Source organism: Sorex fumeus, unplaced genomic scaffold (genome assembly GCF_029834395.1).
Source record: "Sorex fumeus unplaced genomic scaffold, SorFum_2.1 ptg000029l, whole genome shotgun sequence".
In the NCBI taxonomy this organism is placed as follows: domain Eukaryota; kingdom Metazoa; phylum Chordata; class Mammalia; order Eulipotyphla; family Soricidae; genus Sorex; species Sorex fumeus.
In genome coordinates, this window is record NW_026606086.1 from 16,800,750 (window position 1) to 16,813,282 (window position 12,533).

General features: G+C 63.7%; 2 protein-coding genes across 3 annotated transcripts in view; one reads left to right on the forward strand and one right to left on the reverse strand.

The window, feature by feature from the left end:
• Positions 1–12,533, reverse strand: part of CYTH1 (cytohesin 1) — a 112,915-nt gene that overhangs the window by 84,703 nt on the left and 15,679 nt on the right. Inside the window, exons 2-13 of one of the 2 annotated variants that reach the window (XM_056115790.1) lie at positions 12,387–12,469; positions 12,175–12,239; positions 10,946–11,012; positions 10,675–10,793; positions 10,329–10,409; positions 10,117–10,229; positions 9,737–9,885; positions 9,066–9,177; positions 6,133–6,209; positions 5,976–6,047; positions 5,664–5,818; positions 4,927–5,006 (exon numbers count right to left, since the gene is read on the reverse strand). In XM_056115790.1, coding sequence (XP_055971765.1) covers positions 4,928–5,006; positions 5,664–5,818; positions 5,976–6,047; positions 6,133–6,209; positions 9,066–9,177; positions 9,737–9,885; positions 10,117–10,229; positions 10,329–10,409; positions 10,675–10,793; positions 10,946–11,012; positions 12,175–12,239; positions 12,387–12,469 — 1,172 coding nt within the window. In that variant the 3' untranslated portion in view covers position 4,927. Of the gene's footprint in view, positions 1–4,926; positions 5,007–5,663; positions 5,819–5,975; positions 6,048–6,132; positions 6,212–9,064; positions 9,178–9,736; positions 9,886–10,116; positions 10,230–10,328; positions 10,410–10,674; positions 10,794–10,945; positions 11,013–12,174; positions 12,240–12,386; positions 12,470–12,533 lie in introns of both variants that reach the window. The other variant, XM_056115789.1, reaches the window with a different exon arrangement.
• PGS1 (phosphatidylglycerophosphate synthase 1) overlaps positions 1–12,533 on the forward strand; it is a 305,261-nt gene that overhangs the window by 69,487 nt on the left and 223,241 nt on the right. The gene's annotated exons all lie outside the window — the stretch shown is intronic.

The following is a 12,533-nucleotide window of genomic DNA, read 5'->3' on the forward strand; positions in this document are numbered from 1 at the left end:
TGACGCCACTGTGTCTCTGCAGGGCCCCTCCACGCAGCTCACCCCCCTCACCGACACCCCCGGCCCCCCAGACTCTGGGTGTGACCATGCTCTCCGGCCACCCTTCCGGCCAGTGCAGCCCTGACTGCATCGCCCACGGCTGAGGCCCCATGGACACTTGTGGCCTGGGGTTGGGGAGTGGGGACTGGCTTGGCACAGGGGCGCTGCCAGGAACACCGTACACTGGGGTACCAGGCAAAGGGGAGCCCAGCTCCCTGCAGGGCACCAAGGCCCGCCGCACCAGAAGGAAGAGGCCCGTATTGCCACTGCCGGGCACTGTCCCCATGGGGGGGTGACGGGGGCATAGAAATGCACCTGGCAGAGCAGATGTCCTCTAAGCCCCCACAAGGGGGGAGGGCCTGGCCCCCCCACCCCTTTGCTCAGGCCAGTTGCCCTGTGCCCTTGCTGAACCCGGGAAACAGGAGAAAGGGGGGCTGGGAGGGCCTCACGCGCCTGCCCTGCCTGACCCACGGGCCCACGAGACAAAGGCTCCTTTCACTCTGGGATCATCCCCAGAGCCCCAGTGGTGTTCTAGAATAGTCTCTCCCACAGCTGCAGAAATCCCCCGGAGGGACTCAGTGAAGCCTGAGGGTAAGGGCAGGGACCCAGGTGGGCTGGAGCTCCCCCACAGTGAAGCACCAGCGCCCTTTCTCCCCCTCGGGAAAGCGGAGAGCAGCAGGAGGCAGTGCTGGACCCGGTGAGCAGGGCTGGGCCTGGCAGGCAGAGCTGAACTGTAACCCCCGGCCATGGACCGAGGGAAGTAGGAGCAGCCAGTACCAGCCTGCAAGCCTGCCCCACCCCGTCCGAGGAGGGTTGGCGGTCTCCTTACCTGTGCCCCTCTCTAGTTCTGCTCTGCCTGGTGTCTGCTTAAGACAGAACTACAAATCCCAGGGTCCTTCTGTGTAAAGAACAAACTAATTGGGGAACCCCGGGAGGGGTGTGGGTACCGGTGGCCCCCAGTGCGTCTGGCCTAAGGATTATTTAAGGCGGACGCTGTTCTTGGCCGTGGGGACGGGCTGGAGGGCTCAGGTGCTTCTGCGTGTGCTGCAGAACCAGGTGAGCGGGCAGCCCTGGCAGTCCGGCTCACCTCTGACCCGGGCCCTGTGGCCGCACGACCTGTGGCTGCGAGCATCAACATGGAGCTTCCGGCTGCCCACCCGGAGCAGGGGGCTTTCCCGGGCCCATCAGCCACCCCCGAGGGCAAGGGTGGATTCTAGGGGGGCCTGAGCCCCCCACCAAGCCAGGCTGCTGGCTGGACAGACTCTTCCTGAGCGCATCGAGCAGAAGCTTCTGAGCATCCGGCCTGTGCTGGCGAGGCCCGAGCTGAGTGCCGGGGCAGGTGGGGCAGCTGGAGGCCTCCCGGTCCACCCTGCTCAGACGCCCAGGAGTGAAAGGGAGGGAGGGGGAGGAGGGAAGCACACGCATGTGAGTGTGATCATGTGCGCTGAGCTGTCACATATATGTACATGAGTGCTAGCACATGTTAGCATGAGAATATTGCATGTTAGCATGTTTGTGTATGCGCATGTGTTGTTAGCATATCTAAGTGAAAATGTGTTAACATACAGAGTAAGAGCATGTGCATGTGTTAACATAGGTGTGAGCATGTGCATGTTAGTATATGTGAGAGCAATGCACTTGCATATATGTGCGCATTAGCATATAGGGAGCATGTGCATGTTAGTGTGAAAGCCCGTGCATGTGTTAGTGTATGGGTGTGCATGTGTTAGCATGGAACTGTGCGTGTGTACGCATGAGATCATGTGCATGTTATCATACATGTGAGAGCAAGTACATGCATGCTAGCATACATGTGTGACATTATTATGTGTGCGTGTGAGCATGTGCATGTGTTAACATACATGCGTGACTGTTAATACATGTATGCATGCGTTAGTGTACGTGTGAGAACGTGCATGTGTGTTAACGTACATGTGTGACTTTTAGTACATGTGTGCATGTGTTAGCATACATGTGAGAGCGTGTGTGTATGCACGGTGCCCACTGGAGCCATGGCTGATATTTGAAGCTGCCAAGAAACGTTCCCTTTGGAGCAGCTGCCCAGGGTCCCAAAATAGAAGTGGCTCCAGGCAGAGCTTTGCTTTGTGAAGGGCAGTTAGTTGCCGCTTTGGATAAATCTGGAAGAACAAATCAGATTTGATGGGGGGGCCGGTAGCAGGAGAGGGAGGGAGGGAGAGAGGGAGAGGGAGTGTGTGTGCACTCTATGAAATGAAGGTTTCACCTGGGAGCCCTGGCCCTGCACCCACTCTTGCCATCGGGGGTACCAGGCAGACGGGGGGCCCTGGGACTGTGCTGTGGGGTTGACCTCCGTGCCATGTCCCTGCCCTCAGCCCCACCCGGAGCCTCTGCTCCTCGGTAGCCTGAGGACCAGGCCTTTGGCCGGCCACCACCGGTCTTTCCAGGGTCATGGCCTGTGCAGGGCGTTTCCTGGGTCAGAGCCCTTCCGGCCCCCGGAACTCTCCGGGCTGGGGATCCTTCTCTCTGTGGCGGCCGGAGAGTAACTGCTTCAGGCTGTGGGACCCCCAGGATCTCAGGGGCGAACCCCTGCCTGCCCCCAGTTTGACAGGCACAGAGCAGGGTTCGAGGGAGGGGCAGAGAGGAAGCCCCCACACTTCCCCTTCATGGCAGAGCAGAGCTCCAGGGTCGGGTGCGAGTGTCCCAGCCTGGACAGAAAGAAGTTAAGCCTCCACTGGCGAGGGGACAGGAGGGGGCTGGGGGCCCAGCAAGGGGGACTGTCCTACAGACACCGAGGAGGCCCCTTCCCTGCCATCCTGGCGTACTCCTCACCCCCCGACTCCCTGTCCCTAACTCCCCACCCACTGCACCCCACTTGTAGTAGATGCCACTCTCAAGGCACCCTGGAAACCCGGCACTCCTCTGCAGACCCTGCGGCCCAGCGAGCTGGGACAGCGGCAAGGAGGCCTGCCAGCTCCCTGGGCCTGGCTTGGCCATCTTTCAGGCCAGAATAAGGGGGTTCCACCCCCAGAATCCCGGCTTCATCCCCCTCCCACCGCCCCTCCTCTGATCCTGGGTCTGCAGGAGCCGGCGACAAGCCCCTGGGACACAAGTCTCCCCATGCACGCTCCACCTCATGCCGGCCAATAGGCCCCTAGGGTGTCTGGGTCACTGTGGGGTCCCGGTCTCTGTGGAGCAAACCCCCCAGATCCCCTCACCATACCCGGGAAGCCCCCACCCGCCTCGTGTCCCAAGGAGCCCCTATTTGAATGAGTACGGCTGGGGGTCCTCATGACCAGCCAGCGGAAACTCCTCTCAGCCACTAGACTTTCCTCAGTGTTTCTGCCGTGCCTGAAGGTGCTGAGAGCACGCCTGAAGGGGCCTGGGCGTGGACACAGTCAGGGCGACGAGCAAGTGCCTAACCCGCTAATTTCTCCCACCCCTGCATTTTGCTTTTTGTTGAACGACGCCACACCTGGCAGTGCTCAGGGAGCACTCCTGCCGGTGCTCGGAGACAAGCTGTGTGCAAGGCAAGCCTCTTCCCTATGGTGCTAGCAGATACTGTGGCCACCTCCATGGTCGTATCAAGCACCCTGCCAAACACAGGGGGGTCTCCCCACCTCCATGGCGTGGCCTCCTCTGGGGATGCTGATCATTTGGGAAGCGCTGGCCAGCTCCCACAGGGCCTGAGAGCACCCAGGGGCATGGCCCCACCTCGACCACCTGCGCCCCCTGGCAGGAGAAGGCGTGGGGTCTCTGGCCACAGCGTCTGTCCCGGGCCCTTCTCTCCCACCCCAGCAGGCTCAGGCAGGACATGGCAGGTGCCAGCTGGCTGGGGCAGGTCTGAGTTTATTTGCTGCAGCTCCGTGGCATTAGATTACAATGCAAGAATCAAAAACAAAGTAACAACAAAAAACCCAAACCCCAAACAGTCGGGAGAGTTATAATTTTTTAAAAACCCTGTCAACAACTTTCAGTCATCTCTTTATAGTCTATATTTCGACAAAACTTTTTTTTAAACAAATACAAAATAATCTAAAAGAGAAAACTATACATGGATTATTTACACCTCTGATAAATAGGGAACACTGGCCCAGTGCCCGCGGGAACACCCTGGGGGGTGCCCGGGGCCGGCAGACCCACCTGGGCACCCCAGGGGGAGATGCATGACAGGGTCCCCCACACCCCACAGGCTGCTCTACAAAAGCGATTTCCAGAGATGAGCGCCTCCTGCAGGGTGGGGTGCGGCTGGCCCGGGGCTGCCCAGAGTCCCTGAGAGAAGGCAGGAGAACAAGCGCTTCGAGCCCCCCAGAGCCGGTGCACGGGGAGGGGAGGGGTGCGTCCTCAGCACCCCCCACGTGGGCCGGGCGGGAGGCGGCGGAAGCGCGGGCCGGAGGTGGGGCCGGGCCTGCTTGTCCTCTAAAACGAGGCTGGAGCTGGGGAGGCGGAAGCCAAGCGGGGCCTCGGGTAGCGCGTGGCTTTGGTTAGTCGTGTTGGGGGCGTGGCCGCGAACCTCCCCGCAGTGCTCCTGAGCCTCCCCCACAGTGCCCTCCAGGCACTTGGATGGCGAAGCAGCTCCTAGCCTGCTGTGCTGGCCGCTACCCCTGCAGCCCCAAAAGCTCTGGCAGGCCCCGTCTGTGCTGAGTCCTCGCTGCGTGGGGGCTCCCCAGACCCTCTGTCCTACGCAGATCAGCCCCAGGGGCGCGGCTGCCGGCCCCACCATGCGGTGAGGGCTGCTGGCCTGCCCGCCCGTCTGTCCTGGCTGCTCTTGGAGAGACACGGCTTCTCGGCCATCCCAGGCCTGCTGCACTGACTACGGGCGGAGGGTCTGGGCGGGGCGAAGGCCGTCCGGGAGCGGGGAGGCCGAGTCTGCGGCACAGGGCAGTCACGAGCCGTCACGGAGCCGTGCCTCTCAGTGCCTCTTGGTGGATGAGACCTTCTTCTTCCGTGCTGCCAGCATCTCGTAGAAAGGATCGCGGCTGATGGCGGCCCTGCGGACGGACAGGTTGAGTGGCGGCCACTGCACGTCCCGCGGGAAGGGCCAGGCAGTGGCCACGGGCCAGCTCCACAGACACTCACTACCGCCGGGGCACAGATCCCACACCCGGCCCTGAGCAGGGCAGTGCCTGGCCTGAGGCAGGAGGGACTCAGGCCGAGATGATGAGCAGCTGCCACCTGTGTCCACTGCTGGCCGTGCCAGCGCTGGCCTGGTTCCAGCTGCGACACAGCAGGTTAGGGGGGGAGTCACCCCCAGCCCGAGCTGCACCCCAAGTCTCAGCCACTCTGCGGCCTCAGGACCCGGTTCTGTTCTCCCTGACCCTCTCCCGGGGGGGGGGGGGGGGTCCTGGCAAGGCCCCAGAGCCCGGCTTCCTGCAGTGCCCGAGATGGCAGTCCCCCTGCCCCCCGCCCCGAGGGACACCAGCTTCCCTGGCCAGACCTCAGACCTCAGCCGGCTTGTCCCCGGAAGCCCAGCTGAGTCTCCCCGCCACGCCCAGTGACTGAGCTGGGGTTGCGCGACCACTGTGGCCAGAGCTGGGCATGCTCTCTGCCCACCCTCAGCACAACAGCACGCTGGCCACTGCCTGCCGCCCGCTCCCTGCTGACCCGGCCCCTGACGAGCTGACCGGTCGCAGCCGCCTGGTACCTACTTGACACACTTCATCCACTCATCCTTCTCCTCGGGGGTGGGGGCCGAGATGCGGTAGACCGTGTGGTTGCCCTCCACCACCCGCCCGTCGGCCTCCGTCTTGCAGGCCTTGATGACCTGGTCTTTGCTGTCGGGGATGTAGAGCTCGAAACAGTTCTGGGGATGCGGGGTGAGAGGGAAACGGTGAGATGGACGTCGGGCACGCCCATGTGCCACCGCCAGACATTTGGGTGGAGACTGGGAGGGGTGGCAGGAAGGAAGCGGGGGGCAGCCCAGGGCCACTCCAGCCCCCTGTCCCCGCCCCCGGCCTCACCGGCTTCTTGGAGTCATCCACCTCACGGATGCTCAGGTTCTCCAGGGGGATGATCCCGCGCGGCTCCTTGTCCTGAGGGGGACATGGCACTGCTGGGTCACCGCCTTCCGGCCCACCCCAACCCCTGGGTCAGCTGGGACCCCCTGCCCCGGCTCACCGTGGTGTACTCGAAGTAGTAGAGGCAGCTGTCAGTGAGGATGAACCAGCGCCGCCTCCAGGTCTTCACCCGGCCGCCTGCAGAGAAAGTCACCGCCTTGGACGGGGCCGGGAGACCCCACAGGCAGAGATGGCGCCCCCGGAAACACGGCAGGAGCAGGGCGGGGGTGCAGGGCACAAGCAGAGCGGCTGGCGGGGGGCCCAGCCCCGCACCCTGGCAGCGGGGAGCAGGGTCAGAGCTCAGTCGCCCCCACTGGGACCCCTTCCCGGCCGCTGGCAGCACCCCTCTGAGAAATCCCCCAGGGCCAGAGCTCCCGGCAGGCCTTGGCCAAGGGCGCTGGGGGTAGCGCGGAGGGGGGTGCTGTGCCCGGCCAAGGTGTGGGACCCAGGGAGAGGCTGCGTGGACAGCTGCCTGCTCCCACCTGGCCCCTGGTAAGGGAAGCGTTTCTCGGGACAGCGGTTTGCCCCGCAGGAGATCGAGGCAGCACACCCGGGAGTCTCCCACCCAACGATGCCAGGGCAGAGGCCTCAAGGCCTGCTGGGAGCACTGCTTGGTGCCCGGCCACAGAGACCCCGGCCCTGCTCAGAGTCACGCGAGTGTGACCCCCGGGGCAGAGCGGGGCCATCAGGCAGATCGAGGAAATGAGGCCGGGGTGCCCAGGCCCCCTGGTGGGGCCACCCCGGGGAGACCCCATGACCAGTCAGTTACAGAGCAGGCTCAGAGGGGGGCTGAGCGAGACACAGGCCTGAGGCAACCAACCCGCTGGGCCCCACGTGGCGCCCGTCTGCATGGGGGTGCAGAGGACACCCAAGAGCAGGTGGCCCGGGCCGGCCACTCCCGGGAGGCTAAGGCCTCGTGACCTGAGACGGCCCATGCGCCCCTCCCAGGACACTGGGCAGTACTGGGGGTCTGGGGTCATGGAACGGGGTCCGATGGCAGGAGGAGGGAGATGGAGGAAGATGGAGGAAGCCAGGCTGACCCTCCTCGCCTGCTGTGGGCGCGGGCGAGGAGGCAGACGAGACAGGAAGCCAATGCACAGCCAGGACAGTCCCTGCGGAACAGCAAACAGGCACCCCGAAAGTCTGCGCTGGCCCGAGCTGGGGCCCCGGTGTCAGCCTACAGGCAGCCCCGCTGCCCTCCGGAACTGCCTTTACGCCAGGCCAGCTCAGTGTCCAGCTGAGTCCAGCAAACCCGACCTCAGAGAGGAGCCGGGGGCCCTGCCGGCCCTCCCGAGGCCACGTGCCATCTCGGGGCCCGGCTGCCCAGTGGGCGGCTCCCGTCCCTGTAGGAGACCCCGGGGCCTGGCCAGTTCCCCAGGGACTGTAAACACGCCGGAAGCAGCAAGGACACCAGCAGCAGCGGTTAAAAGCAGAAGAGGCAAAGGAACGAGACAGGAAGCTGTGGCAGCGATGACTGGGGAGCGGGCGGGGGCGGCGAGCGAGCAGGTGGCGGTTACATACCTCCTGGAGTTGGGGGCAAGGAAAAGGAGAGCCAAAATCATGGGAACATACAAATGAGGGAGAAAAGAAAATTAAAACAAAGAAATCAAACCTGCCTCCTTTATCTGCAAGTGCATTAGACATTCCCAACTGAGGGCGGGGGTCCACCAATGGAGAGCACCGAGGGGGGGCACCAAGGGACAGGCACTAAGGGGGAGCACCAAGGGGGAGCACCAAGGAACAGGCACTAAGGGGGAGCACCAAGGGGGAGCACCAAGGGACAGGCACTAAGAGACAGGCACTAAGGGGGAGCACCAAGGGGGAGCACCAAGGGGAGCACTCAGAAACAGGCACCGAGGGAGAGCTCTAGGGGCAAGCATTCAAGGTCAGTCGGGACCGGTCTTGGCCTTGTCTCACCCAGCTGAGGCGAGATCTGAGGCGCCCCTGACACCTGGCCCCAGGGGGCAGAACTCATCCCCAGAGACCTCAGATTCATGGGCCTGTCCATAAACCAGACAGCAAAGAAAGGAAACGCCCTTCTTTGGGCCTGAGGCTTCAGGCCTGTGACACGCGGATCTGAGGACATGCACGCGGGTGTGGACACCAAGTACAGGCAGGGGGGATCTGCTCCTACAGAAGGCACTGCGGGGGGCTCCAAGCCAGCAGAGGCGGCTCCAACACCGTCAACGGGGGGGCTCCAACACCACTGGACAGGGGCTCCAAGCCAGTATAGGGGGTCCAACACCATCAGAACAGGGGGCTCCGACACCATCAGACGGGAGGCTCCGACACCATCAGATGAGGGGCTCCAACACCATCGGACGGGGGCTCAAATATCATCGGTATCGGGGTTCTAACATTATCAGTCCTGGGGTCTCCAACACCCTCAGTCCCAGGGGCTGCAACACCAGCACCCAGAACTCTGCGCTACACTGAGACACAGCAGCCCATGCACGCAGGAGCTTCCGGGGAGGCCAGACTTGTGCAGTCAGGGTCACCAACACCAAATTCCTTGGACACTGTCACGCGACGTGATGTGCCAGGAGCACCCCGGCCTCTACTGCAGCAGGAAGTGCCCGTGGGGAAGTGCTCCCCCAGAGCAGTGTCCAAGCCGCACTGTCCACATCTGCTCATGTGCACGGGGGCCTGTGTCCTGGGGACCAGGCAGGGCGGCTGGGACCGGGTGTGGCCCTGCAGAGCGTCAGAGCCTCGGGCTCCGAGCAGGAATCGGTGAGCACTGAAGGAGGAGCTGGAGGCCAGCGAGGAGGGGCTCGCCGAGGCCCCTGCAGCCGCCCGCACTGGCCAGAGAGGTGAGCGGGCAGGGGGGCCGCAGTGGTGCCGGCAGGGCAGCGTCTGTGGTGGGTGCTGCAGCCAGGCCGGGCCATGCACGCAGGGGGAGCCCGAGGCGGAAGGACGTGATGATGCGGGTGCAGGGGGTTGGGGGGGCCCTGCCCCGGGAGGGAGAGCGGGTGGGCGGGCAGCCCCGGCGCTCACCCAGCTTCAGCAGCCAGCCCTCGCGGTCGGGGTTGAAGAAAGTGTGCGTCAGGTCGTTGCCGTCGTCCTCGGGGATCTTGAAGGGCTCGTTCCGGATGCTCTCATACAGGTTCTGGGCGGGACAGCGCAGGCCTGAGCCCGGGCTGGCCATCCTCCATGCCACCCCCAAACCCACGCCGGGCAGAAAGGGCAGCTGGACAGCAACTCAGCAGCAGGCCCGGCTCAACGCACACCACCCCCCACTCACCCACACAGGGACCCGGTGCAGTTACCACACACACACACACACACAGACACCCGGTACTGTGACCACACACACATACATATGTACACATACACACACACAGACACCCCGGGGACCAGCACTGAGACCTTACACACACACGCGGGGACCAGCACAGTGACGCCCCCCCCCCATACACACACCTGACACACACAGGGACCAGCACAGTGACCCCACACACACACATGGGGACCAGCACGGTGACAACACACACACACACACAGGGACCCAGCACAGTGATCACACACACACACACACACACACACACACACACACACAGAAACATGAGGACCAGCACAGCGACCTCAGACCTCACACACATGCAGAAACCAGCACAGTGACCACACACACACACACACCCCCCGCACACGCCTGCCACCCCTCCTACCCGGAGCAGCTCCTCAGGCAGGTCGCCACCATCATTGATGCCGCGGTTCATGGCGATGAACCTCTCAGCTGTGGGCTTGTCCTTTACGTTGGGGTTGTGCAGACTCGTGTTGAGCATGATGATGGCGAAGGAGAGCACATAGCAGGTATCTGTGGGGCGAGGGGCCGTGAGGGGGGCGCACGTTCCCAGGGAGGGCACAGGGGAGGCTGCCCCAGGTTCAATCCCTGACACCCAGTAGGGTCTCCGAGCACAGCAGGAGGAAGCCTGAGCACTGCTGGGCGTGGCCCCGACGTCGAAAAAGACAGTCAAGCAAACGCAGAGGGAGGTGAGCCAGCCGCCCACCTGGGTGCCGCCCGCGGGAAGGAGCAGGCCCTGCTCACCCGTGGACTGGAAGACCCCGGGGTTGCACAGGCAGTAGCGCTGGGCGAAGGCCTCCATCATGCGGTCGATCTTCTGCGCCTCCCCTGGCAGCCGGAAGCTCCACAGGAACTGCCTGAGTGGGGACAGGCAGGAGGGGACAGGGACAGGGGCGTCAGTCCTCAGGGGACGTCACAGGTCTGTCGCCCTTGGGTGGCTGGGCTGGGGCACTCACCGCAGCGCCTGGACGAGGTTCAGGTCTGTGAACTCGTGCAGTTCCACGAAGGCGTGGAGCACCTGGATGTTGAAGGCGTCTCTGCGGGGCGGGGGTGGGGTCAGGAGCAGACGGGGGTGGGCAGATGGGGTCCCACTCCTCCTGCTCTCCCAGAGGGGCCCCCAGAGACTTCCTACTGGACCCCTTTCCTTGCATGCGGGGCCACCCTGACAGGGGCTGGGGATTATTTGCAGCAGGTTGCTTGTTGGAGTCACTCCGGGCAGTGCTGGGGGCTGAAAGGGTCTTCCCCAGGCCCCCGACACCTCCCCTCTCCCCCTCAGAGACCCCCGCCCGCTGACCCCCTCACCTCTCCCCCAGGTAGTCGCCAATGGCCGTCTTGTTGAGCCCCTCCCCCTTGTAGAGGAACTGGGCGATGTCCTCACAGGTGCTCTTCAGCAGGTCATTCTCGATCAGGAACTGGATCCCCTGGAGAGACAGAGTGACAGGAGCTGACACGCTCCGCCACAAGGCCCTGGGGGGGTTTCAGGGTCTGATGGTGCCCGCCCGTGTCAGCGGTCTGCTTGGCACAAGACTGCGTGCAGGAAGGCGGGTGAGCAGCGTGGCCGCCCGGCTCTTACCTTCTTCGGGTCCATGTTGAACTTCTTCCTGCCCATGGCGACCTGCTTGTTCCTCTGCATGTTTTTCCTGTGGGGCCACAGCCTGTGAGCACCAGGCCGGGCATCCTCGGCACGGCACCCCCAGGCTCGGCCGAGCACGGGCGCTCTCCCTGGTGCCGTGGCGGCCCGGCCTATTCCAGACAATTCCCGAGGATAGAGCCAGAGAGAGTGCAGCTGCCCGTAGGCCATGCAGAACCAGCCAGGATGGACACAGCGTGCAGGGGACTCATGCTGGCCCTCAGGGACCCTGAGAACAGGAGGGGCTCTAGAGCCAGCCCCTGGTTGAGCTGGACTCAGCTCTTGGCGTTGCTTCTGATGGCCGCTCTGGCTTTGCGTTCGTTTCTCCCCTCTGTGGGGGCTCAGGATGGGCAGGGGCCTGGCATCCCCAGGGGCTGGGGAAACCCCATGTCCTGGTAGAGCTGCAAATGTTCACCCCTGGTCCTGACTGACTTGGCCTCGTGCTTGGCTTTGTCTCTGGTCCACGTCTGGGGTGCTTGGGGCTTATTGCTGCTCTGTGGTCAGAGATCACTCCCGGTGGGACCCGGGGAACCACAGGGGTGCAGGGACTTGAACCCAGGAGGGCTACATGCAAGGCAAGTGCCTTCTGTTCTACATTCTGGCCCCTGTCTCATCAGAGAAGCTCTGCATTTTTTTTTTTTTTGCTTTTTGGGTTACACCTGGTGATGCACAGGGGTGTTACTCCTGGCTCTGCACTCAGGAATTATTCCTGGCAGTGCGCAGGGGACCGGATGGGATGCTGGGAATCGAATTCGGGTTGGCCGCGTGCAAGGCAAATGCCCTAACCGCTGTGCTACTGCTCCAGCCCTGAAGCTCTGCATTTTGATGACCCCTGGACTCTTACTCTGGAAGGGAGGGCATGAGGACTCCAGGCCGGGGACAGCAGGGACGCAGTGGGGAGAAGCAGCTTCCCACAGACCCCCGCCCCTGACCCACGCTTGCAGGGTCCACAGGGCCCGCGGGGGGGAGGCCACGCTGCAGCCCGCACCCCCCGCTGGTCCCCACAACCCCTCCCTCTCCCCATCACCGCAGGGGAAGCGCCACAGGGCCAGTAGGAGGGACTTTCCCTCGGACCGAGGGAAGGGCCTGGAGTCTGAGCAGGGCAGGGCAGGCAGGTGGGCGCCGACATGCGCCTCCCGCTGCTGCCCCGGGCCACACATGCAGACACTCACCTCTCTTCCGTGGACCCCAAGTTCTCAATTTCATGGGCTACTTCTGCAATCTCATCCTTCAGCCTCTGCAAGGTGACAGGGGACAGCAAGGGTGTTACCCCCGCCACAGGGAGAAAATGCCCACGAGACCCCGAAACCTGGGGACGGCTCGGGGCAGGTCTGAGGAAACCCGACCAGCCTTCCAGCCTCGCCCACCGCGGAGCTGCCCCCACCTGGATGTCGGCGAGCAGCTCCTGCTTCCGCCGCCGGATGTTCTCCAGCTCCTGCCGCTCCTCTGGGGTCAGGTCACTGGGCACTGCGTGGAGAAGGGACCATCTAAGGACACTGGCCCCTGAGCTGGGGTGAGCCGGGGCGGGGGG